Consider the following 27,729-nt stretch of genomic DNA (forward strand, 5'->3'; position numbering starts at 1 on the left):
GCCCTTACTCTGGTAGGCTCCTATTTAATCATTGCCTCTGGTTGATAAAACAATTCCCTATTGTGCTGTACCTTTGGGCAGCCACACAAAGAATCTGCCCTGTCAGAGGAAAAATAAAAAAAGGAAAAAGGAATTACTTACATCTAATATGTACCTGTTAAATTACTACAGAAAGGAGAGGGCTATGGTGTGCTAGGACTGTGCACAGAACTTCCCACCTGCCCTGGGATCTCCAGCCGCTGGCATCAGCCTGTTAGGCACAATGGCTCCTCTTTGCCCTGCTCTGCTCCAAAGTGGTGGGCGGGTGGGAGGGGGAATAAAAGATTTTTCCTTCTGAAGCTCTGCTCCAAATCTCTCATTCCCAGAGGGTTGCTGTGAACAGGAACCATGGTGTGTGCTCACTTCCCTTCTGGCAAAGCCAGTTTAAAATAATAACAAAAAAGGTCGTGGAACAGCTTAGTACGAATCCAGTCTTTCGTGTTGCTGCCTCACTTGTTCTCTGCTAGGCCACATTTTCGAAGGTGGATTTAATCTCTAAAGGCTTCCATGCAAACAGCTCGTTTACTTAAAAGTCCAGGGAGAGCAGAGGGGCCGTAGCGGTCTTTTTCCCTTCATCTTCGCCGTACTCGTTCAACACCTTGTGAAGAAGTACTGAGGTACCGAGAAGGCAGGTTATTATTATGCACTGGGAACTGGTGCGGCAACTGCAGCTTTCCCTTCATTAACGTGCGTTTGAGCTGAGAGACTTGACCTGAAGTGGCTGGAGCCTCCCGGGGAAAGTTTTCAGCGCATTTGTGCGTGTGTGTGTGTGTGTGTGCGCCTTTACGGAGTTCCACACGGGAGCAAAGCCCCCTCTTTCCCGTTTGCTGCCTGCTGCCCTGAGGGTGACAAGGCTGAAAGTTTAGCAAGTTCTGTGCATAACTCCACATCACAGGAGCAAGTGCGTATTCCACACCCCCCCCCCTCCCCTTTCTTCTTCCTGCTTCTAAACACCTCCTTCAAGTTCGCAGTTGGGCAGGACTCCAAAGGTGCAGCAGCAGCAACAAGCTGGAGTTCAAAGTTAGCAGTAAATTGCACAACTTCCAGCTCATCGCTACGCTCGGTGACTATTAACAAGCTGGAAGGCGCTCAGGCAAAAAAATAGGGGAGAAGGGAACACCCTCGAATTCTTTGGGGATCGCTGATGTTATGCCGCTGGGATCATGGCTCCTTTTGGAAGGAATTTATTAAAAACCCGGCATAAAAACAGGTAAAGTGCGTGGGTATGTGGAGGACAAGGTAGGGCGCTATGGGATGAATTATTTTGTACACTTTTTTTTGGTTCTGGGGGTTCTGTGTTATCCGGACCGTGCCGCTGAACGCCGGGGCTCACCTGCGAGCGGCCGGGGGAGCGGAGGGGAGCGGGCCGGCGTGTGCCGAGGGAAGGGGCTTTTCCCCGGCCCCCTTCCCCGGGACCTGCCGTGCCCCTCCTCGCTCTGGCTCTCTTCACTCGTGGGCAGTATTTTCCCTGAGCGGGAGGTCGCTCTTCCGGACGCGGAGCTTGCCCGGCTGCTCTGGGGGAGCAGCGGCGGTGCCCCGCGCTGGGAAGGGGCGGCTGGCCCGGGCCGGGAGAACCGGCTGCAGCCCCACGGCCGCGGCAGCCCGGAGCTCTGCCCCCGCCCCGGGACAGAATCCAGGGTTTCTCACGGCAGGGCCGCGCTCCGGGCCGTGGCCCCGCTGCCCTGGGAGGTTGACCGGCAGCCTGCAATCCCTTCGGATCAAGCCCGTGCCTTATCTTGTCCGCTGGCTGTCAGCCTGGGAGGTAGGAGAGCATCGAGCTCTCAGCGTGGGGAGGCGGGGGAGATGACTTTTTTTTGTTTGTTTGTTTGTTTTTGTTTTTGTTTTGTTTAGCCTTTAGTCCAGGATAGACTTGTACTGTATATATATACATATATATATATGTATTTATTTTATTTTAGCTGAGAAAATTCTTCAGAGAGACTACCGTGGTCCTTTGGTCTGCCACTGAGAAGTTTCTTTATGGGGACTTTGCCCCTTGCGCCGTACATGCTTCCACATGCCCCACACGCGGGCTGCAAAAAGGGGAAGGAAGGTTATGTAATCATGTTAGGTGCTAGGGTGGTACTAGATTTTTAAGGAGTGAATTTGCTTACACCCTTATGGAATATACAGTGGCTGAGCCCATCTAGCTAAAGCTGAACAGAAACAGGTCACTGGAATTTTGCCTTGTAGCAGATTGGAATACAAGCTGCTACATTGCCTCAATGAGAAACTCTAAAATCACTTGTAATCTCATCCCCATTTTGCCTAGTGCTCTTCACCAAGATTTAGTTTGTATTTAAAGGAATGCAAAGGATGAACTTTTCTATAGGGAATATAATTGAACTGTAAATAGTTTTGCAAAAACGTCCCATTTCCACGTTTGGCTTTTGGTTTTCACATTTGATATACTGAAAATTATTTGGGGGAGGCTTGTATTTGCTGGGATTGTGTAAAACTATTAAGTTAGTGTATTGAATATAAATTAGAAAGACTGTAATAGTAAATGTTTAAAAATTGAATACTATTTTAGAATTATTAATATTGTAGTTTACTGATTAAATGGCATATTTTGGTAATGTGCCTGAAAACAGTAAAACTTTGATATAATTCTCATGTGACCATTTTTTGTGTAGAAGATCTAGAAAGGTGGACATGAACTTTTCTATGAAATTGCTTTCCCACAGAGCTGGAAATTTATTAGTCTTAAAGTGGAAGTTTTGTTTCTGTAATCACTTACGTGAATAAGGATTAAATCACAAAGCACAGTTCCACTGTGTTCAACGGTAAAATTGTTTCTCTTTTGGGTATTTACAATATCTTCACACTAATTGCATCAATCTCATTATGTTTGCTGATGTGACATTTTATTCCTCAGGAAAAGAAAGTCATAATCCAAAGCTTCAAATAGGCAATAAAAATTAAAATACCAAAAGAACCTTTACTGGTTCGTCTAGGACTTTCTATTCATTTTATCCTCACATCCCCAGAAATAAATAAATACCTCTAATGGCTGAGAGGCTTTCTGGCAATAAGAAGGGGCCTGTGTGACCAGAGGAGTGTAGGGGGAGGGGGCCAAGAACAAAGCAAACTACATACTTCTTAAGACGTGTCGTTATCTATTCAGATATTTAAATTTCTGCATGTTTAATGTTAGCTTTGATACTTTTGAGAATGCAACTTTGTTTATGCAGTTAGTAAAGTGATTTTGCAGTATGACTGAAGAGCTATGTAATAATTGTTTCTTATTTTAATTGTATCTTGGTGAACTCATTTGAAACCTTGAGAAGGGAGCTTAAAATCTTTGACTGTGTTTAGACCAGTAGCTGGAGAGTCAGAACTTGTGGCTCACTACTTTGTCTAGCTACCTATAAAGAGGGACCAAAAAGGGACATACACAAATGTATATCTTTATGATGCTGCTGCAGTTTTGTTAAATAGGCCTAGTGCTCGTTCACATTTCTGGGAAACTCGGCTTTTTTCTTTTTCTCTGGAAGTTCTTAATGACCATTTGCTGCATGCAAATATAACTCCTGAAAGTTGTAAGATAAGCAAATGAGGAATAAAATCTCTGTTTACATGAGGACATAAAGCTAAGTTGAGGTAACAAAGGTGGGTGGAAGGAGAGCCAGAAGGAAAATGAAGGCGTTACAGTCATTTGCTCAGATAACAAGATGACACCACTGTAATTAGTGCTTGTCTTGCAGCGTTGCCCAGAGGTTCCAGATCAGGTCCCTGTTTAATAGTAGGCTCTTCACATACAGATTGTAAATTTTCAGTCTCTGCCCCTAAGACCTTAGAGTTTAAAGAAAGAGGTTACACTTAACTGAGTCTTTGTCTGAGCAAGAGGCAAGGGACGTTGTCCATTATGCCACCAGGCTTTAGAGAAAGAAACTGAGATTAAACCTCAGAAAGACAAGGCCTGTGCTGAACTACTGTTAGCATTTGAAAGATCTTCAGTCAGTATTACTCTCTTGGGCTTCTGAAATGTCACTAATAGAGAGACAGCACAAAGCCCATGTAACCAGTAGATCACTTAAGCCCTTGTTTGATTTCAGGGGAGTGACCTCTAGGATTGCGACTCCAGCGTATGTTTCTTGGCAAGAAAGACAATAGTGATATTTTGATATCTTTTTCAAGAACTATAAGTAGTTTTTACAGTATTCTTTGTCCTTCTGTGACGACCAGAAGTAATCACAGTCCCCAGAATGTGTATGTGCTTGTCACTATGTCCCCAGGAGAACAATACTTCCAAGACACCCCACCCACTTACAAACTCAAATGTGCGCAGCAGGGACAGGTTGTACCCTCCAAGGCAACAAAGGAAAAATGAAAGTTTCCTGCAGGACTAAGGCTCTGCAGCATGAATAAACTCAAGGAGATTTATTTTTATGCAGATCTCCATAAGATGCTTACTTTGAGAGTGAGAGGAATGCTCGGCTCACATCACACTTCAGAAGTGCAGTGAGGGCAGGAAACGCTTAGCTGAAGGTGGAGAAAGAGAAAAGGCACTGACTTCTTTGCTCATAAGGTCTAGAATTGATCTAGCACATTTCTCTGCACAGAGACAAAACAGCTCCCTATCCAATTATGAGAAATACAGAACACAGATACTTGCAGTGTTTAGATACCAAGGTTTCACATTGTACTCGATTTCCTGGTTCCTAAGCAGAACAGGAATTTATACTGCACTGATTTTCAGTAGGATTAAGACTTCTCTGCTCTTGGTGCTAGATTTGATCACTTTTGAAAATGGGTCTTTAGGTTTATTTAAATACTTCAAGGATCTATGCCATAGTGCAAAAACTGACCTCCTTGCCATTTCTTTCATCACAACCACTTCCTTGGGTTTTGCACATAAGCCTCAGACAAAATTGTTGATTGTCTATTGTTTCATTTGTGTTGTAGCTGGGATCCTGAAAGGGAGAGGGTAAACATGATCCATCTTGATCCTGTAGGGCTGTCCTGTTATGTTCAACACCTTGAGAAATACATTTTGCCAGTGTACTTCATGCTGGTCCTACGTTTACTACAAAAGTTTGTACGCTCTGTTGGCATGCAACAATTCTGAACCTGGAGTAGTGTTTCTTGATTAAACAATTGTGTTACAAATCTGTTAATATTTAAATGTGTTTGCTGGTTTTGCTTTTCCTTCCTGTATTTTTTCTACCTTTTATTGTTTACTATTTTCACCATTTTCCACTTTTACTCACTGCCACAGAAGTTAGTATTTCTCTGTAGGAGGGAAAGACTTACCTTGCCTGCTCTTTAATTCTGCTTTTCTTTAATCAGCTCATCTCTGGTTCAGAGGCAGAAAGAAAGACCATGTATTTCCATCCAATGTTATGGATAGAAGAGGGAGTTCTTCCTGTCCTGACAGTCAGAGGCCCCTCCCCAGTGAGCGACACATTCAATTATTCTCTCAGTTTATATATTACAGTGCAGGGTAGTGAATTAGATTAGAGACTTCATCTATCTGATACTGACTTAGCATTTCCATGATCCCTCCCTTTCTCCCTCCCTCCCTCCCTCCCTCCCTCCCTCCAGTAGTTTCTCATTGCATCTAGTTAGCCTGGTGATTTGTGTATTGCTCTGAACATCTCTTCTGCTCTACCTACGGTTGAGTACGCTGCTGTACATTTTAAACCTTGATGAAGTAAAACTGAAAATGCTCAGCACTGAGGTTTGGACTGGTTAAGCTCTTGGAGATCAGCTGCTTGTCTGAATGAACTGTGTATGACCCACACTGTCAGTCTCATGGGATCATGTGAGATGTCTAATACTTCTCTTGGATGAGCACACCTGGATAAAAGTCCATATGAAGCTATAAAGGTGCTTTTTGATACAAGACTACAAGGTTTTTGGTATGTATGTTGGAGAGGGCAGATAAAAGTTTTGGAATCAGTGGTGCTACCTGTGTTAAAGTTTTAGATTGAAAAGATGGTGCTTGTTTTGTAATGGTAGAATGCATTCTCTTTTACCTATTTTTTTAACTTTTCCCTGAGTATGAGATGTATTAGGGAGCTATCAAATAGTTCTAAAAGTTGTTCTTTTTTGAGCCAGATTTCATACATTATAATTTATTTTCTGGTCTTCCTTGGAAGCTTTGTCTCAGGGGTCAAAATGGTTGCACACATTTTCTAATAATCTTTGTACATATTTGTTCACTTCACTTTCAGGAAGAGCTTTTCGTCTAGCAAAACACTAACCTTATTTCTAAAGAGTTAATTATCTACTATTCCAGGAGGGCAGGCAGCAATTTCATCCTGAAGGAGTAAATAAAATGAGTAATAGAAGTGTAATACTACACCATCTAAGAGCATGACTTCACTTAAGTTGAAGCTAATCTGAAACACTAATATAGTGTAGAGTAGGCTGAGAGATACATTTCAGACAAAAATCCCATTTTTTTTTAGTGAAAGATTAAAAATTGGAAAAATCTTGCTGGTCAATGGTCATTTCCTGTTTTACTGTTGAAAAACTATGTGCATGAAGAAAGACACATTGCTAAATATGTAATTAATTCAGTAGACAGAAGCAAATTCTCAGAGTTGGGCATTTTTAAAAATTATATTAACTTTAATGAAAGTCAGTGATAATCACAGAGTCGTACCTCCTGATTTACCTATGCTCAGAAAAAAAGTTTTTTGTTTGTTTTATATGAGTAATAACAACAATTTAAAACTCTGGTCTGAAACACTATTATTTGGAAACATTAACATCTCATATGCTGTACAAGCCTTAATTAGACCATCCAGCTTCTATATTTAGTTAGATGGTAAATCTTTATTAATAGTGGCAGAAGGGATGATGCAATATAAAAATGTTAAGACCATGCATTAGGTAAAACCTGGGACTGAATGTTGGACATGCTGGGACCCAGTTGTGTGCATAGGTAACTGGGCTGTTATTGTCACTTCTCTTGTTTCCCTTACATGTTATGGTACTCTTGAGATGACGACTTTCAGTCCTCTGTACAGTGTTTCCATGCTAGCAATTCCTCGGGTATCACACAGGACAAAACAGATAAGAGAGTTTCAGGAAGCCTTGTCCAGAAGAATACTTTTTTGAGCACGCTTTTGGAACTTGATTCAAATAGGCTCCGGGATTAACCACATTGCCTTTTCCTGGTTTGGCCTAGCCAGAAATACACTTATGGTGCAGGTGTTGCAATAGTGATAACGATACCAATCATTTGTGACCTCAAACACCCGATAAGCTTACATAGTTTTCCTTAGCAGTAATTTGGGTGTTAATATTTACATGCCTCAGGAAAATAAGTAGGACATGACTAGACAGTGTAAAATGTGTAGAAGTGCAGACTGTGAAAGCCAGTTAGTGTGAGAAGTAAAAATTAGATCTGTGAGTTCTTTTATTCTAGTCCTTCCGCAGTCCACTAAACATATATGCCATGCAGGAAAGTGAGAATACACTGTGGATTGTTTAGGTTTGATTTTATGTGATTTTTCTGAGGAATTTTTCAATGGTTTAAAATTTTCCATAATGTTAAAAATGTCTTGTAAGGAGGGTTTTAATGTCCCAGAAAGAGAAAGAAAGAAATGAAGAAATGCCATGAGCATCTTAATGTATTTTGAGGTGGTTTTGTGAAGTGAACAAAAGAAGAGAAAATTACCTGCAGAAACCAAAAAAAAAAACCCAAACAAGTTCTTGATGGTAATGATAATAATTTGTCGTGTAATTGTATGTAATAATATGATAATAATATGTCATATAATGTGTTAATGAGCAAAAGACATCAAACTTGAAAGAAAAAATTTTAGTGCATGTTTGGTACATCTCTCATGCACTTTGTTTATACCCTTTATTTGAAGATGTTTCTCTTTCACCAACTTTCTTGTTTCATTCCCACTCCTGTATGCCAGAGTGCATTTTTTCCTATGTCAGTTTGAGACATTTAAATTGTAGTTCAGTTGGTTCCTAGACATGCATTTTTGAGCACCAGCATTAGAAGAAGCCAAGCCATGTTGTAATCTTGGAGGTGATGTAAACCTCTGTTTTTCTGGGTTGTGGTTGCTTTTTTATGACTTTTTTCCACATTAATTAGTAAGTTGCAGAATAATCATAGGAGAAAAACGTGTTTATAGAGACAGTGTTTGCTGTGGATATAATACATAATTTCTTTATATCGAGGGTCAAAATCATGAATCTGATTGAGTTGCTTTCTTTATTCTTCACCCCTATTTTCTCTCTTTCATTGATGGAAAGAGTTCTGAGTTACAAATTTTCCATCATAATGATAAATAGAATCATCTCTATTAAAAAGCAGAAGATTTTATTTTTTTCTCCTTTTAATAACACAAAAATATTGAAGCTTAAAATAAATATGCAAAAGCATAATATTCTCATGTTCAAGGACAAAATCAGGTTCATGAAAATTTTATATTCTAATAGAAATTTTTTTTGGTCAGGTATAAATGTGCTTACCTTTCTTTAGCTTGTAAGGGTGTATGACCTCACTGGAATAATGCAGTTGAGTGAAGACTACTAATTTTTAAGAGAGTCTGCCCTTGGGTCTTGAACATGCAATTTGCTTTGTGTTAATAGATTCCATCATCCATGTAGAACATCTTACTTTGCTTTCCCCAACCTCCTTCAATTCAAAGGAATTCTTTCTACAGAGGGTATTTTCCACTGTGAAAGCACTTTAAAGCTACTATGTTTTTCAGAGCAACAGTTGGGACGCTGTTTTGATGACCTAAAGTATAACTCATCTGCCACCGGAAGTTACCAGATTTTGCTCACTGATCAAAGAGGGGTTTAGTGATATTTATAAATGTGGGATCTTGTGCTGATCTTGTTCAGCTGCTGGTGTTTTGGTTGGTAAACTGATGTTCTGAACTGCAGTTTTGCTTGGACATTAGCTCTTGACAGACTTCCTCTGGACTGATTGCTAAGGCACTGGGTATATTTTTTAAACTTGATTATTGCCTGTATCTCTTGAGGCCACTTTGTTGCTAACATCCTGCTTTACTGAAAAGCTCTGCCCAAATTCAGTTTTCTAAGGACCGTCTAGGATTGGTATTGACTTTACTGCACTTTCCCAGACTCCTGGTACTTGAAGGATTAGGTAGATAACTAATAGTGTTTGTTTACCCATGGAAGTCCCAACAGGTGTCTGACAAAGATCTAAGTTATTTTTGGAACTGCAGTTGTGGATGGTCACAATACTTTTGCTGACACTCACACTGCTCCTGAGATTCAAGTGCACAGTGAAACACAAATGTCAAGCTACATCTCACTCTACTTAAGCCTACTGAAAATTTAGGTATCTTGTCATCTAGGTACTCTTTGTAGTTAATGGATACATCTAAACACTTCTGGAGGGCAATTCGTTTAGTCTTAGACAGGCTGTCAGTATGGGATTAGTCACCCTTTTGGAGGTGCCTATTTTATGCCACTGATTACAGAGGAAGGTCAGAAAATTATCTTTGCACATCTACATTTTTAAATAGCTTAAGGTAGATGATATGAGCACCACCCAATCACTTTTCATGGAGCATGCTCAGATTTGTAGAGAGGGTTATTAACCATCTTTTGCACCACTCATTTTAGAAATTAAAAAGGGAAACACGAGCAGAGAGGTGAATTATAGGTAGATATGTATGATTAAGGGAGAACCATCCTAATAGCATGGATGTCTTCCCTGACCCTGCCACAAAATTCCTACCTAGTTTTGGGCAAGACATATAAACCACAGTTTACAGAACTGGTTATTCACTGTGTGCTCATCGTTTGCTAATTCAGTGTCCTGTAAACTCTTTTTACATAAGGGCTGAGCAAAGGAAGTTTATGGATGTCTTGCTTTGCACGTCTGTGGATATCAATTCAGTTAGAGTGAGAACTTAAATGAGTGGATAGCTTTGGTTTGTAAAAGGGAGTTCTTTCCCTACCAGAGTATGTGGAGATAAATTCTGTAATGTCAGCCTGAAGAGCAATTAAAAACAAGATGATAAAGGACATATATCAAAAGTTTGAATTTTGAAAAGTGTCCTCTAAAAGGGTTGTACCATACCTAGGAGAAAAGATACAAATAAAAAATGTGCACATATTGAACAAATGCAAGTAATAAGGACTAGTTTTATGAAGGTGCCTAAATGAAATTCCAGTCACCTAAGACAATTTTTAAGAACTTTGGATTTGTTAATTCTGACTGGTAACATTCCTCAGCCCCCTGTTCTTCTATCATGTCTTACACTGGTCTTGAACACCATGGAGATTGTGCTTCCTTCATTATGCCTTATTCAGGAAAGTCCTGTGAAGTTATTATAAATGGAAATTCTCTCAGTATTTCATCTTGAAACTGCTTCATTTTTCTGCTGGCTTAAGTAAGCCAGCAGAAAGGCACACAAGGACAAGGATTAGTGTTGAAAGCTTTAGGGAGAGAAGGGAATCAGGTTTTGGGTTGCTGTACTAATTAATATTTCTAGTTTTTATGCAGCAAACATTTGGACATGATCTAACAGCATCTAAGTCCTGCCCTTTTGTTCATGTTTCTGACTGCTTTAGGTCAGTTCCTGACGAACTTGCTGGTGTCAGCAAACCCCATTGTTAGGAGTTCAACTCTTTTGTAGTACTTTCTGTGGAAGTCGAGATGTCCAAGTGAGCATTATGAATTTCAGCAGCAAAGGAGATACTTGAAAGTTATAATATTTGGTGTCTGCAATGTCTCAATATCTTCTGTGTCTTGACAAAACTGTCTTATATGGATATATACTGTCTCTTATATGGATTTAAGTGAGGCAAGTGACCAGTGTAGCAGAGAATGAATCTTTCTGTGGATACACTGAATCAAATTAATTTTTGTTGAACTTAAGTAGCAGTATCTGAAATTTTTCAGTCCTTGGATGCATGCTAAACATATTTCTTTGTGCTAAAGCATTTGTGCCTGGTAGGCATATATTCAGCATAAAAATGAATTTATGACAGCTTGCGTTAGATGTGATCACAGAATGCATATGTATAGCTCATGTACTGTCACATACATACAATAAAATATATTATAAACCCCAAATTATTGTATATATAATCAATACATGTAAAAATAGTCACTTCTGTAGATCTTATATTTATGCATCTACATATTACAAACCTGAGTACACACCAGCCTGTCAGAAGTGACAAACAGAATGTGCACATGTCACAAAAGAAAGCTAAAAATGTGTATTTCTCCCAACATGACAGAGCTGTTCACATGGCAGAGGGAAGCATGCCTTCATCCACCTGCCACTGTGGTAACCACTCAGCTTATGAAGTACCTTGTTAAAAGTCCTTTTTATCCTCCCTGAGCTGTGAAGCCATCTGAGTTGCTCATATGTTGACAGGATCCCCACCTGCAAAGACATTTGGATATGTGAACTAAAGAAACATAGGATTAATTTGAATGTTGACTCAGTGTGACTTTCTGTGAACTAAAGACAACAAGTAGTTTGCAGTGTCTTTCTGGTGTCACAGCCTGCTTGGATAATCACTATGCTGCCACAGATGTGTCTCACAAGACTGGCACCATTATTTCTCGGGCCTGCCTTGGTCTTTGGTCACAGTCATGGAGCTGTGCTTAGCTTCACTGTGCCCACTGCAGATTTTGGGCCTGCATCTGCTCTCTCTGATCATCACAGTTCTCTCGACGGAAGCTAACACCTTTTCAGCTGCCTTAAATTTTTGAAGTTTCTTCCTAAACTGTTCACTCACATTTGGATGGCTATCTTAGATGGTTTAACAAAGCTTTTATCTTTATGGCTTAATTCATCATGACTCATTGGAGATCAGACAAGAAGCTCAGCTCCAGTGGGAGGGTTGTGATGGACAACTGACATGGTTATGAGCCTCTTCATATGGACCCAGGTGGAAACACATTATCTGAACCCATTATGTCTGTCACAGAACAGGTTTTAGGCTTAAGTCACAATTGTTCAAATATTTTAGGATTCACATAGCTTTTTATCTGAATCACATGGAATGTCTTTCCTCTGCAGTCATCTTCCTTCATCTTCTTACAGCTAAAAATTGGGATGGGGTGGAGGGGCTACTAGACACCATTCTCTGTAAGTCTCTCTTGTCTACACCTTTCTTCTTTGCATTAATTTAATATTTTTTTCATTACTCTTGGTAATCATTATGATCCAGCTTTAAACTTGCTTCCAGATAGCAATTCATCCCTTTTTGCCTTTCCTACCTGTATTGCTCAGCTGGCTAGAGCTAGTTTTGCAATCTCCTATGCCCTCATTTTGCATATCCATTGCTTGGGAAGAGCACAGTTGGTGAGGTTAACAATTTATTTCATTTGTTCAGTAGCTTCTTTAGAAACGATGTGGTTATATTTCAGAGACCCTATCAGCCTGTGCCTGACTAACTACATATTGAAGCATTCATTGATAGGCAATTTTAGAAAATTACTTGAAAGCATGAGCTTCACAAATCTCTCAGTCTGACAATGGACAGCAAAAATGCTTCAGGTTTCTTTTATAAAAAATTATGTCCACTCTTCTCGTTAGCATAATTATTTATCTAGTACTCAATTTAGCTCTTTAGAATGAACATTTATATAAGAGTCCACTTCATTATCTCATCTTTTTTTCCTTTCAGCTCTTCAAATACTGTAAGAAATGGAACACATTTGTCACTGAATTGTTTTTCAGAAAGTTTGAGGCAGAAATTTAAAAGAAAAAAGAAAAGAAAGAATTTATTGCAAATTAAGTCTTGATAGAACATCCTTTGAAGTGATGTTTTTCAAAATTTTTTATTGAAAGCAAATGAAATGAGAAAGATCATGCAATGTAGTTTCAGAGTGGGGTGGTTCACTCTGTAAAACTGATTGAGGTACATATAGGAGAATATTAAAGGCCATCCCGTCTTTCTTCCTCCTAGCAAACTGTAGAGAGATACTTTACTGGTTCTTGTGATGTACAAAAAAGCTGTGTTGACAAATCATTCGATTTTAAGAAGTTAGGAAAGGGTAATGATTGATGAAGTTGTTGAAGAGCTCTAAAGGCTTGCTGTAGCACAAAGAGCAATCCTAAGCCTCCTTTCCAGGCTCCTGGCTGTTCTCTGCCATTCCCTTTGCATTGCTGCTATTCTTGCTTGACACCATAGGACCCAAATGAGTATTTTTCTTGCTTTGTTGCCCAAACCTGAGTTTAACCTTGGGATTGGCAAAAATAAAACAAGGACATTGCATTCATTATGAATGAGAAGAGCACTTGTCTCACTATGTGAGACAAGTGCTCTTCTCAATAATAATGAATGCCACCAGAAGCAGAGAAGAGGTGCAAAACATGCACAGGATATAAGGATTCATAAGAAGGTAACCATCCCAGCCTGCTTCAGATCAGGGAGTATTGGAAAAATAGCATGAAGTCTTATTATTTCCTTGTCTCTATCTCATTCCATTATTTAACTTGCCTTTTTATCATCTGTCTACATTAGTATGCTTTGTTCATGTTTTGGCAGCTCAGCCCCAACCTCTGAATATTTTGTGTTTGTTTCTTCACTGAGAAAAATGTCAACAAAGGCAGGGGAGGGAAGCAGTACACTTTTGCCTTTCAACAAAACCTGAACTGAATTTCATGGAACCACAAAAAAAAAAAAAAAATAAAAAAAAATCAAACCCTACCAAAAACCAAACCAAACAAAACCAAACAAAAAACCCCTTCATACTCTCAATGCTTGGAATTCCCCTCACTTCTTTGATCTCAAAAGCTCATAAACAACCAGGGTGCTTCTAAAAGGCTGTTATACAAAATCTAATGGGAGAAGTTAGATAACACAAATTTCTATTAACTTAACAGCAAGTCTATCGTTTAGAAACCTGTGTTCCAAATGAGCTGTAAATTATTCTGCTTCCTCTATACTACTGAAATTGATGGAGTTTTAAACACATTCTGTACATTATTAATAGGAGCTCCATTAAATTTATATAGTGTAGCCAGTGCTTAAATATGCATAGGCGCTTAAATTAAATACAGGAGCAATTTAAAATAATGTGTTTTAGCAAAGTTCTTGTGGTAGATGAAAAGTACCAGTGGCATTTTCATGTGTTCACTAGTGAGAACTACCCACTGCTCAAAATTAAAATTTAGTATTTACAGTATTGATATTTCTAAACTTCTCATGTTGCTCATTAACACTGAGGAATTTGAAAATGCCTGTCTTCCCATCCCCCTCATCATGATCTAAAGAATTACTATCACTAAATATGTCAGTGTTTTTTTTGGCTCTGGAGGTTTTCCTGGATCTTCCATTCCTGTATAACAGCTGCTTCCTCAGTAGCAGTTGAACCAGACACATCAAAGCATGTTTTCCCAGTAAAGTAAATTGTTGATGTTACTGTTACTCATCTTGGAAAATATTTTGGTGGACGGCTAGTTCTCTTCTTCGTTTCTCAAGCCACCCCCTCCACTATGTTATGCTACTCCAAATACAGGCCTGGTATGATAAACGTGTTACCTGTCATGACATTTTGTGCACACACCATGCTTGTTGGAATTCCAAACATTTTTTTGACTAATATCCACTCACCTGCCTTATGACTTTGACTATACAATGGAGAAATGATGATTAGTCTGACAGGAAGGCAGATTTAAAGCAGGTGATTTATAGAGAATGTGCACCCTTAGGGGCAGAGGAAAATTTCAGAGGTAAGACAGGAGGAAAGGGCAAGGGCAAATGCAGTCTCCACTGCAGCCTTTGCACTTGCCTGTGATTGGAAGTGTAGACATGGTATGGGGCAGAGCTAATAAGTGAAGAGGAGGACCTAGTAAAATTTTGGTCAGCTTTGCTGAACATCTGCACTCAGTCCTTGCAAATGAGGTTTTGCAAACTAATATTGGCCATTGTAGCAAAGACACAGAGTCCTGTCATTATTCAAAAGAGCTGCAGGGGAGTGTTCAGGTTAATCCATCATAACTACTGCTCTTATCTAGTGACAAGGTGTATAATTCCTCTTACAGTGTCTCTTACTTCTGTCTTCTGTTAGTGCAGTATCCTGAGTTAGTGCAATTTCTTGGCTTATTTTCTATGTAGTACAAACTCTGCTATCCATCCACTTAGCAGATGATAGAATTACTGCTGTCAGCCCTTGCTGGTCCTTCTTCTTGGCTGCTTATTTTCATTTTTATCTGTTTAAAGTACTGTCAGGGCTTTTTTCCTTTTTTTAGTTTTGTTAACAGGTGGTCCTTGTTCAGACAGACACCTGTTTCCAAGCAGTACAGTTATTAGAATGAAGCACATGATTTCCCATGGGATTTTTACCAAAGTCTGACATCTCAAGTCAGCAGCAGTCTGGTATGAATGAGTTATTCGCAGTAAAATAATTATCAGAATTATTTTCTTTAAACTGTCATACCTTTCATGTTTTCATTCTATAAAAGTAAGTAATGCTATCCCATTGCAATTCAAAGTTATTCCACTGAAATTTGACATAGACCATCAACGTAGTATAAAGTGTTTAGGTGAACAGGAGTTTCAACCACAGATCATTGCTGAATTGTAATGTTATGCAATTTTGTACAGTAGCTAAGGTGGTGGCATTTCTCTGCAGAAGAGATGAAGGATCTGCTTGTAGTTTTAAGTACATTTTAAATAATTTTATATGAATAAATTTTAATTCATATTGGACATAATTTGCAACAGCTGTTGCTAATTAAAATGCTTCATAGAACCTTCCAGATAGTATGTGTATTTTGCTGAATTAAAAATTTATGCCTTTAAAAAATAACAGAAAAATGAACATTAAATTTATACGAGGAAAAAAAGTGTTATAACAAGCTAGTTATAAAAATAGTCTTTCTTTAATTTTTTTTCTTTTTTCAAATATCTGAAATATTTCAATTAGAGCATCCAAACTACCATGTATTTGTGTATGTTTGAAAAATATCACTGGCTCACAAGATGCCTAATTTTCTGTTATTTTTAGTAAATGCCTATGTACATTTCTGTAAAGGAGGAAGTTTTATCATAGAGCAAGATTAAATGGATACAGAAGCAGATGGCAGAGAGAAGTTTATTTCTCTCTATAAATAATAATTACTTTGTTTTCAGAAGTTCTGTGGTGATCTTTCCAAGTCTTCCTGCAGCGTTGGGACTACACTGATTAGCTGTATTGAGAGCTTTGTTCTCACAGTTAAAGTACCAGTTCTGTCTTGCCATGATACCCTTCAGGTGACCTTTTCCCTGACTTTCATATGATGCAAAATGGAAGAAGCAGCAAGTTTCTGACACGTCATGTATGGAATTTCTGTGTCCTAAATGACATGGATATTAACTCTGCCTCCATTAATATTGTTTTTAGGGACCTTTGAAGGGGAATGGTAATGCAGTTGGTTAATAGGCTCATATGAATCCCTAAGGCTTTGGAGTAATTCCAGCTTCAGTGGGTAGTGAGAGAGTAGCTACTTCCTCATTGCTGCCCTTAGGAAACTCAGAAGTGTGTAATGTACTTAGGCAGGAGGCATACCCAGCATAAGATTTGGCCTTTATTGCCTTTTGAATAACTTTACAGAAGGGGACAGAAAGTTAAGAGAAAAGGTGGTTTAAATGTAGATAGTCTGAATAAACATAATATGGACTTCCAGCATGAGCCATTTATTCCTGGAAGGTTGACATACTTCTGACCTTAGCTTTCATATGGACTGTGTATTCTCTATACCTTTAATGTTTAAACTCACCTCTAAAAATCTCTTTGGATCAAATTAAGTTAGTTTCTTCCACACAAGAGTTGCAACACAGCCCCAACAGCTTTACACTTCTGCAAATTTCACAGATAAAAATCACAAAAAGCCAAAATATGTTTTGATCTTTTCTCTCATAATGCTCATCTATTATCTCATATTCTCATATATATACACACACATTTATGTGGTAACATGCTGAGATTTTAAAAAAGAAACAATAGAAGGAATGCGATAAAAGCAATAAAAACAATAAAAGCAGTGTTATCTAAATGGTATGTGATAAGGTAGGTAATTTCTATGCTTTGACTTCATATTTGGTATTAACTTCATATTAGGTCAGAGGTTTGGTAGAAAGAGCGTTACCACACCATTTCCACAGAATCATTAGACATTAGGAAAAGTTTCTTCACTGAGGGTGGGGTTGGGTACGAAAACAATCTCTCCAAGGATTTGTTCATGGCACCAAGCCTGTCAGAGCTCAAGGAGCTTCTGGATGATGCTCTTAGTTACATGGTTTAATCTTAGGTAGTTCTGTGAGGAGCAGGGTGTTGGAGTCGATGATCCCTTTGAGTCTCTTTCAGTTTGAGATATTCTGTGATTCTGTGGCTGAAGTTTGCCCTTATATACCCTGACATGTAGGAGTCACTGGTATCAGAAGCTCTCAAATTACATGTAGCATGTGCCCTGTGCTACAAATATAGGCCGTTTGTGTCAAGTAGGTAATATTGTAATATTGGCTTATTATTTCCAGCAAGTAGATACATAATTAAGAACTATCACATTTTTGATTGATACCTTATCTTTGATGATAGTTATAGCTCACATCTAAGAGATAACAGAGATTAATAATCTTGGCACTGAGATAACAAGGTTTTTAGAAATTTCAGGAAAACAAGGCAAGTTTTCTCTGAGCCCTTCCCATGGAAGAAGCGTCTGTGGGTGATGAGGAGAGACCATACATAGCACAGACACATACTTCCCAATAGGCATATGTATGTGCCCCAGCAGCATGCTCAAAGACCAGCTCCTTGAGAACACTAGGTTATTAAATACCTAGTGTGTCTTGTTCTCCCAGGATGAGACGTGCCATTGTGTCCCAACATTCTCAAAGGAGAGCAGGTGGCTCTGGCACTGAGCAGGCCTGGCTGGGACGCTGTTCCCCCCTGTGCAGCATGGCAAGGGGGAGATGCAGCACTGAACCTCTTGCTGGGGAGCTGGGAGCGTGCGGCTCAGCGAAGAACAGAGGCGCTGCTGAACAACACGGGGAGCCCTGCAGAGCCCTGCCTGGGTCTCCCTGAAAGTGCTGCATTTTTAGTGGACTCCAGGGAAGCACCTAGATGGCAGATCCTGAATATGTTGGCAAGGGCTCCACTGCAAGGACACAGTAGGAAGCAGCAGGATTGTCTCTTAGAGCCTTTTTGCCTTCTCCATTGAAGAAAGTGAATTGTTCTTGGTGGAATCTTGGCATAATGTAGGGTTTGCTTAAGGTTTAGAAGCATTTTGATCTTACTCTGGGAAGGCCAGGGCAGCAGCATACCTACATACTCTGAGGACCCCACCACAGCAGTCTGTCAGTTATAAAACACAATTATCATCTGATTTGTTGCAGATTAGACTGTATGTGCTGTTGGAGAGGGCTTAGGCTGTCATACAATAAAACACTATTTTCCCAAAAAATCAGCAAAAAAATTACTAAGATATTTTACACAAATTACTTTCTAGCATGAGCTCTTTGATGGAAAATTTATAAATTATTAGGAGTTCTATGCATTTTAAAGGAAAACGTTAATATATTACTTGGTGAGTGATCTATTTTCACCAACTGACATTTATTCCATTTAAATTATTTCTATGACTGGGAAGAGACAACTAGTAAAATTTTTAGTCATCAGCATAATCTCATGTTTGAATTCGTTTCCAAAGTATTTTTGCATCAGTTAATCAGTTTGATCTGTTTTCACAGAAGGTGTGTCAAGAAAGAAGGTAATATTGAAAAAGGAATTAATTTTTTTTTGAGCAGGAAAGTCTAAAAATAATTTATTGCAGTGAAGGGAGTCAAGGTTATCTATGCTTTTTTTTCAACAAAGGGAAAGTATTATTTTAGTGTCCATTATATTTCAGAAACACTGCATTAAGTTGCTAACCATATGATATGGAAGGGATCTAGTTCCAATAGAATGTTTGCAGAAATTTGACTAGAGAAAGAAGCATCTTGTACACATGAAGGTAAAATTATAAAAAGTAGGGGGATCCCTTTATTTGATTGGTATGATGAGTTGTAAAACTGATATATTACATATTTAGGGAGACTGTTTCAGGAAGGCGAACAATTATGTTTGATATGTATATTTTTGGGCCAGATATACCTTAAAGTCAGTGAATATCAAAAGTGCCCCTTCCAGCATTTAGGCATTTGTGACATAAGTAAATGTTTTTGTTTTGTCTATACGTTGCTGGAATGTATTACCTTCCCTTAGGCCTGAAGAATAAATTAACAAATTATATATCTGACATACAACACTCAGGTTGTGCTGGTGTAATTAAGACTGTGTGAGGTCTAGAGCATGATTTGGGATGGGGTTTTGGGTCATCTTGAAGAGAAACAATGAGCAGAAGGCATGACAATAGTAATCAAATCAAGCAAACAAAAACATGGAAAATGTAGTTTTTTCCATTATTAAGTTTAAATTCCCATCTGGTCCTCAGTAATTAGAGGCTTTGTAAAAAAAAAAGTATAGACTTACATCTTGTTGTTATCATCAAGACTTTATAATCTTAGATGTATAAGCAGAACACTTCAGTGATCAATTCAAAGAAACAGACTTCAAAAGAGAGCTGAAAGCTACAAAGCCTGTTTACTGCAGCATTATATTTTTGAAAAAATATAAGTTGCCTAGCTAGTTTTGAAGAAATTGTTATTGTGGTCGTCAGGAAACCCAAACATTTAAATTGGAAAAACACTTTGGCTGTTACATTCCTATTAACTGCTAGGTTATTAAAAATGTTAGTTCTTTTGTGTCCTTTACAAACTGCAGGACAGGAAATTCAAGGAACCTGTAAATATGAGGAGGTCGCCTCTCTGTTTAAATGACTGTTTAAAAGCAGATTTTGTTCCTGAAGATTAAAACTTTTAGTATTGAATCTCAGAAAAAGAAAAAAAGAATTCCTGTCAATGACCAGAATTTATTCAAGATCTCTTTCTTATTATTGAAGTGAATTAATGGATTTCCTGATATATTACTGGCTAAATTGAACAGTGAAGGTCTAAACTAAGTTGTGAAATTATGATGTGTAGGTCCCACATTTAGTAGTCTGTACTAAATCAAGTGCTGCTGTAACCATTTTTGTTACATTTCTCTCAGATAAACCAGAATCTGAATTAATCTCACCTGAATGAATCTGATTGGGTTAATCTCACCTGATTTCAGCTACCTGAAAGTGAGCTATTTGATTGAAGGTGGCCACATAAGTCTCTTGTGGTTGATGAAAGAGAGAAATAACTTCCTCTGACGATCATCTCCAGTGATCAAAGATGGGCTAGGCAGTAGGGATTCTTCTTGGAAGTCTTCTCTTAATGAAGAGGAATTTTGGTGTTGAATTTATACTGAAATAATAACTTTCAGATTAATTCCACTTCATAAATGCAGAATCTGCTCTTCACTTTCTATGAGGAATGTGCAGTTTAACAAAAGATATTTCCTAGTACTGGCATCCTCTTGCGTCCTGAAAGCAAGTTTTTAGTGATTGGTATTCTGTGACTGACACATTTCATTTTTGTTTGGAACTACCTGAATTAACTATGAAGAAAGAATTATACAATACTTTTTACTTGAAAGGTCCATGGTAATGTTCCAGTTTACCATTTTTAGTGGAAGATAATAAAGAACCACTTTTGATAGTTTAGAATATATTAGAATTCCATGGCAACGTAAGATTATAAATGTCTGGCTAATTATTTTTGCTTAGAAGTAAAGATCAAAAATTGAGTGACTGAATAAAAATTAAGATAATATCTATTGAGACAAACACATAGAGGAATTAAGGAAATAATTTTTACTTTACCATGTTGCTTTGATCCAAGAATTACAGAAATGTTCAGAAATTCTTTTAATTTCTTCTCTCATTTTCTGTTAAATATGACCATATAATTAAAAGATGTAGGTATATATATTATATATATTTGTAAGTACTTATTTTCATGTATAAGCTGCTGGGTTTCTTTGTGTACCTGCATGTGCATACATTATCCAATTGTGCAACTAAGTTACATTTTATAGGCAGAATAAAGAACAATCCTTCTCCAAGAAAGCTGAATGCAAACTCTGGGCATGCAAACTGAAAAAATTACAGGGGGTGATAAACAGCTAGAAAAGTGTTGAAAACAGTAATTTAAAGATCTTATTTCTACAACCATATTGTTTTCAGGGATCCTGTAGAGATTGCTTTACAAAATACAGTGTTTCCATCAGAAGTTTGTTTAACTCCTGCTGAACTCTGTGGGAATTCCATATAAGAAAGTATAGTGGAAGAATTTATCAGTACAGTAATGATGGGATGTCTAGGGGGTCTGCAGCTTTATCTGAATATTTGCTAATAGTACAGAGAGAAACTGGCTTCATAAGGGAACTTTAAAGGAGCCAGAAGAGACAGTAGGCTTCTGCTTAAGCCACATGATCAGTTACATACTGAAAATACTGAGTAGGAGAAAACATGCCAATCAAATAAAAACAGGAAAAAAGAAATAGGAATACCTTTGATTTGAAAACAAATTGCATAAGAGACTCAGAAGAATGCTAGAAGAGACAAAATTCATTTCCTGAAATGTATTTCCTAATTGCAAAAGAAATCAGGAAAAGTACAGACTGAATTTACTGCCTCAGAGTCCCCAGTATGGTATTTTTTTATATTTTTATGCCTCTTTTTATTTTCAGTACTTTTATAAATTTAAATTCAATGACTGGTAATACAGTTGAATTTGTAAATCAATTATTTAGGCATCAGTAGTGAACATGGTTTGAGGCACTGTAGTTTTCATGATTCATTTTGCATAATTTTATGCATAATAAATTATTTGCTGCTTTTTTCCTTTTCATATCTGTAGTGTAAAGCAAATAATGAGTTATTTTTAGTCACAGCTGACTTACATTGCAACTGGCTATTTACCTGAATTTTGCTTAACTGCCAATCTGTTAACAGAAAAAAATATAGCATCCTGCAGATTGTAAATCTCAGAGGACTTACAGATATTGATTTTTTAGTGTGTGACATACTTCACCTTAATGCCATTTAATCTAATATCATTCTCCATTCCTTCCCCCCCCTCTTAAACTTGAATATTACTCTTTCTTAGTGCCACTTTGCCATTTTCTGTGTCTGTGATATGTACTTTCTTATCTTGAGAAGTAGTTTATGAAAACATTATCAACTTTTTGAGCACCAGTTTCAAAAAATAATTATTGTAAAATGCTGGTCTGTGAGGGAGAGCTGTTGGAGAGGGAAAATGATGCTATTACTCAGAGTCATCTACCAAAACACACATTTTCAGAGAATGTTCCAAGACCTGAAGCAATGTACTTGGACAGAGCTCTCCTGTGCAATAATACTAATAAACTTACACTTGTCAGTTTTATTAGTATTCATTTGTAGTTTCCTTTCTTTTAAGGATTTTTGCCTCCTGGTCAGAGTGGCACCTAGAGCTGAGTTCAATTTATTGGATTGCAGTGTGTCTGTCATGTTGTGTAATAATTAGGAAAAACGAACAAGCTGGATTGCTTTACTAATCATAGGGTGTAGCTGTAATTAAGCCAAATAAAACTCCATGCTTACTACAACTCAGAAGACTAAAAGAAGTTCTGTGATAAGTAGTCCTAGATGGAAACATGCTCTATTGCACCCTTTGGATATGGTCTGAATAGTTATTTTCCTTTTCAGGCTTTCTCTGTCAGACTAGGTGAAACCTCATTCATTCAAATTAACTGCAAGGCATTCTAGAAAATCCAAAGACATGTTTTCCTCAGGGAATTTACTGTTTTATCATTTTGTGCAAGAGGTGAAATCATCAGGTCTGGGCAAGAAGAGAACTATTCCAGTGGAGTCTTGAGGTCAGGAATATCCAGGCAACTCTGCCAACACAGGCCCAGAGCAGTCCAGGACCAGATGGGGGCAAACCAAAGAATTAGCTGTGGAGTGAACTTCAGCCTTTGGTCGACTGAATTGCTGTCTAGGCAATGGAGCTACAGAAACCATAATGGGATCTCAGACACCTGGAGTTGGATATCTCAATGTATAAGGAAGTACCAGGTTAATAGCACATTCATTGTAATTCATAAACAAACAAGTAAATAAACAACTGAATAAAATAACTTTTTTCCTTTTCTTACATTTCTGTATAATTTCTAATAACAAAATATAATGCAGACCCATGTATGTATTCTTTTGCAGCTGATATTCTCTCAAACTCACTGGAATTCAGACTATTTGGTACTTCAGGAAGAGCAACAAATTTCTTGACACTTATTAGTGAAAAAAAAGAAAAACAATTGTTTTTATGCTTGTGTAGGTGCAAGTGTGGCAGAAGAGCTATAGATTTATCCTGTTGTCAGATTCATTGGTGGTATTCAGTCATCTTCCCTCATTCCATCTATGTTCAATGCATTCTTCCCTTCAGAAGCCATTTCTAGTAGCTTAGAAATGTCTGGGCAGTCTTTATAATGAGAACAAATATGAAGATCCGAAAGCTGTGCTCTCCTAGGTCAGTCTGAAAGTGTAATGCAGATTGCCAAACTTTAATGCACTCTTATTAGGTATACAAAACCAATATTTGATAAAAGGCATTTTGCGAGATTCAGCTGGACTAGTAATAATACTAAAGCAGTAGTCAATTAAAGCTATTACTTAATCCAAAGACATTTCTTCATGCAATTTAAGCAAGTATGTTGCCTTGTACAACAATACAGGAGTTTTTCAATGTGTTAGTCATATCAAAATTATAGTAGTTATTCATACTGTCTCTGCCATTGATATGTAATTTATACTTGGTCTCTTCTTGCTTTCCAGATCTCCCAGCAAGGACATGGCATCAAATGAAAGAGAGATTGTGGTTTGGGTTTGCCAGGAGGAGAAGATTGTATGTGGCCTGACAAAGCGCACAACTTGCTCAGAGGTGATTCAAGCACTGCTTGAGGAGCATCAGACAACATTTGGAGAGAAAAAGGTCCTTTTTGGAAAACCTAGTGATTACTGCATTGTAGAAAAATGGAGAGGCTCGGAGCGAGTACTGCCTCCCTTGACAAAGATTCTGAGACTTTGGAAGGCCTGGGGGGAAGAGCAGGCTAATTTGCATTTTGTATTGGTAAAGTCAGATGCTTTCCTCTCATTTCCATTGTGGAAGACAGCTGAAGCCAAGGTAGTACAAAATGTAGAAAAGCAGTGGGACCTCAGTCCAGCAAACTACATGAAGATGTTGCCAATAGACAAGCAAAAGAAAATTGTGAGGAAGACTTTCCGGAAACTGGCCAAGCTTAAGCAGGACAGTGTTCAGCAAGAGAGAGATAATATGGAGACACTGATTCATCTGATCATTTCTCAGGATCATACCATTCATCAGCAAGTCCTTAGAATGAAGGAACTAGACATGGAAATTGAAAAATGTGAAGCAAAATTCCATCTAGATCGTGTGGCAAATGATGGAGAAAATTATGTGCAGGACTCGTATTTAATGATCAATACAAGTGAGACTGAGCAACAGGGGAGTAGGCCAGATGATCAAAAAGAGATGCATGACTATTTGAGCAAAAGTGAGGGAATTTTACAGGTTGAAGAGAGACTGAAACACCACAAACAATTAATAGAGAACCTGTGTGCTGAAATTGAAAGAGAAGTACATGGTATATGCATGGAAAAAAATGGAGAGTCTGTTCGCACAGAAGGAGCAGCTAATGCTGAACTGGAAAGCTCAGATTTGGAAAGTGTAAAATACGAGCTGGAAAAAAGTATGAAAGATGGTCTGAGAATCAACTCATACCTGAGCTGCATTCAGAAAGAACTTACATACAGGGACTCACTGCTTCAAAAGAAGGAAAAAGAATACGAACTTCTTACAGAAGAATTTAATTTACTACATGTTAAGGACAACATTGAAACTAGACTTCAATCAAATGAAGAGCCATCCAAGAGTAGTGGCGTCTCCAGTAACAGCATTGCTGTTCCTGACTTTGTTCATAGACTGACTAATCTGGACATAAATGATACAGACTCTGACACTGGAATCAGCTCTACACACAGTCAGGACTCTGAAATAACTGCAGGGGACATGGTACTGTTGTCAACATAGTTGAAAACAGTTACGTATTTTTTAGAATTTTATTTTGGAGGATATTTATAAGAATTAGTAAACATGTTGTCTTGAAAGTTAAGCTCTTCAAGGTATTAAAGCTGTGGCACTGCTTTAGCAAAGTAAAGGGTGTCTATTTATGTCCTTAATAGTGTACTTGTGCTAGAATGCTATGTGCTAGAATGGGTTAACTGGTAAAAGGTGCAAAGTTGTTGACTTTGCTGCATCAAGACAGACTGTTTAGACTTTTTAATGTTGATACTTGGTGAAATGGGAGCATTCTGACTTTCTTGGACCAAAAGTTTGGAGATTTCGTATCCTTTGGTCTTTGGGTCTGTTCCTGCATCTCCCTAACTTTTTAGGAACGTGAAGTAGAGACTAGAGAAAACTAGACCAAGAGCTTGATTTTCTGCTCTGTTACATTAGCTTTATACAGATGGAGTTCCTTGCTATGAAGTTGCTGTAAAAGATTTTATAATTGAGCGTTTAATCTGTTAAAAAATAGTTTTTATGATAATGTAGAGCAGAAGAAATATAATTGCATTTATGCTGTATTTTTAAATTTAGTTTATATATAATATCAGGATGATATTTTTAAAAACTCCTAAGTCCCATTTTAAAAATTACCTTCCACATATGGGTTTTTAATTTTGATTCTCTTTCAGCAGCTTTTATCTGCTTTTAAGAGTCTTAAACCCCCTACTTATCTGTTGTTACCCTGTAGTTGCCCCAGTGATGTTTAAGTCCACAGAGTTCCTGCCAGCAGGCATGTCAGGACTGTTTATGTCCTGCTTATGCGAGACGCTGAAATCCCAGGCTCACGCCTAACCCTAGGGGCATTTTCAGCAAGGCTTTCTCCTGCCTATCTCACCGGTTGGATCCAGTGTCTTAAGCCTCCTGAAATCATGACTACAAAAAAAAGCGTAGCAGAAGCAGCAGGTAGGAACCAGATATTTTAGTCTCTGGCTAGACACTGTTTCCCAATAGCTAGCTAGCAACTATTTTCATATAGCAAGTAGGTTTTCAAATCCCATCTTGTTCTGTTTTGGTGCAGGAGCCTGTAAATCCTGCTTCCTCAGTGGGGACTTTGGGATACAACTAAAACTGATCCCCTTTATATAGTTAATAAAATATTTGGCTCCAGGTAAAATAAAAAAAAAAGGAATGCAAAACATGAGAATTTTAAATCTATGTGGTTAAATCAATTTTTTTCCTTTAAGATACAGTAGTTTATCTCAAACCCTTCTCCAGCATATTGCTGTAAGTCCAAAACAAAGCTGTAGAATTTTATTGTCTGTTACCAAATAAGATTTCTAACTCTCTGCTAGAGGCTATGCTAATGGAGACCACCTGCATAATTTCTGGGTTGTCTTGTTCATATTTTGCAGATCAATCTGTTTAATACTTTTGGTTAAAAGAATTGAATGGAGAAATAATTACAATATTTCTGAATAAAGTTCAGTTCTGCAAAATTCAAAGCAATCATGGAATTGACAGCCTGCAAAGTAAGAAAATGGACAGTACCTAGAAGGTGTAAATGTAAAATTCTTTCAGATACACTGCTTTCTTTTTCTTTAATTTTCTTCTCCTGTCTGTCAACCATGTGTTTTCTAAAATGGCCAAAGTGCTAGGACTGCTGATTAGCACATATTTAATGCAGAGAAAAAAAAAAAAAAAAAGGAGAGAAAAAGCCTTTTCTGAAAAGAAAATTTTTGTGGTTTATTTGTTGTGGGTTTTTTTCCTAATCCTGGCTATTATAAATAGTTTCTCTTTCAGCAAAGCATGCTAGTTGCCTTAATATATTTTGTATTGTATTTTTTTCAAGCAATGTTATTTGAATGCTTCAATAATAATTTGTAATATTTAGACTCATCAGCTCCTGATGAAAACATGATGTATGAAATATATTATCTTATCTTTGTAATAATTTATTAACGCAACTCTGCATCTGTTGACCTCTGTGGTATCACTCTTAAAAGTAGTTAAGCCCAGAGCTCTGAATGCTGAGAGTAGACTAATGTATTCTATGAGTTCTTATGAGTTTAGTTACCAATAGCTACAATTTCTATTGAGTCATTTTTTTTATATATATAATTACTTAGAGGATAGAGAATTGAAACAGAGTAATATACACAGCTGTGCAGGCTAGTACAAGACCCGTGGGGCAAAAAATTAATTTCCACTCATGCTCTACCAGCTTTATTTTGCTCATAGGAACTTGTTCAGATTCTCTCAACTGATCTTTATCCACACTCGGTGGTTGATTGTACCTTCCCTGCAACTTCTAGGCCTTAAGAGTATCACTGTGTTTTAAGAAGAAAATAGTTAAAATAGGTTGAGAGAGAGTATTTCTTAAAAAAATAAAACAATATTAAAAATCCAGTGTTTTGAAGCATTTATTTGAAGTTTGTACTTTGATATCTCAAATAAACTTTTTTTCTTTCAGAATTTAGAATCTTCAAGATGATTAAAGACTGTGTGCACTCTTTGCTGTTTATCTGCTTCTACACTTTCCATATATTTGTTTGACCTGGTTTTAGTATGCTAAAAGTATTCTTTATGAACCTTTATGCTCCTTACTTCCTCCTTTGTCACAGCTAATATTTTATTTTAGTTTTAAAATCCCGCAATTTAAAATACACAATAAAAATCTTTGGATCATTTCCTGGC

At 37.7% G+C, this 27,729-nt stretch overlaps 1 protein-coding gene across 2 annotated transcripts; it reads left to right on the forward strand.

The window, feature by feature from the left end:
• The first annotated feature begins 1,072 nt into the window (after positions 1–1,072).
• On the forward strand, positions 1,073–27,443 carry RASSF9 (Ras association domain family member 9). Of its 2 annotated transcripts, none has more exons than XM_058022723.1 (2): positions 1,073–1,249; positions 23,784–27,443. In XM_058022723.1, exons 1-2 carry the CDS (start codon positions 1,203–1,205, stop codon positions 25,057–25,059), a joined length of 1,323 nt encoding a protein of 440 aa, XP_057878706.1. In that variant the 5' UTR covers positions 1,073–1,202; the 3' UTR covers positions 25,060–27,443. The 2 variants fall into 2 exon arrangements, with proteins under 2 accessions (XP_057878706.1, XP_057878707.1); XM_058022724.1 differs by lacking the exon at positions 1,073–1,249 and adding an exon at positions 1,715–1,801.
• Positions 27,444–27,729: the final 286 nt, after the last annotated feature.

The sequence above is a fragment of the Melospiza georgiana genome, chromosome 4, assembly GCF_028018845.1.
Source record: "Melospiza georgiana isolate bMelGeo1 chromosome 4, bMelGeo1.pri, whole genome shotgun sequence".
In the NCBI taxonomy this organism is placed as follows: Eukaryota; Metazoa; Chordata; class Aves; order Passeriformes; family Passerellidae; genus Melospiza; species Melospiza georgiana.

Bases quoted from the DNA above. Each gene is read 5' to 3' on its own strand.
- RASSF9 (XM_058022723.1), top strand. From the start codon at position 1,203: ATGGCTCCTTTTGGAAGGAATTTATTAAAAACCCGGCATAAAAACAG. The intron at 1,250-23,783 runs GTAAAGTGCGTG...CTTGCTTTCCAG, and splicing joins AAAACCCGGCATAAAAACAG to ATCTCCCAGCAAGGACATGG.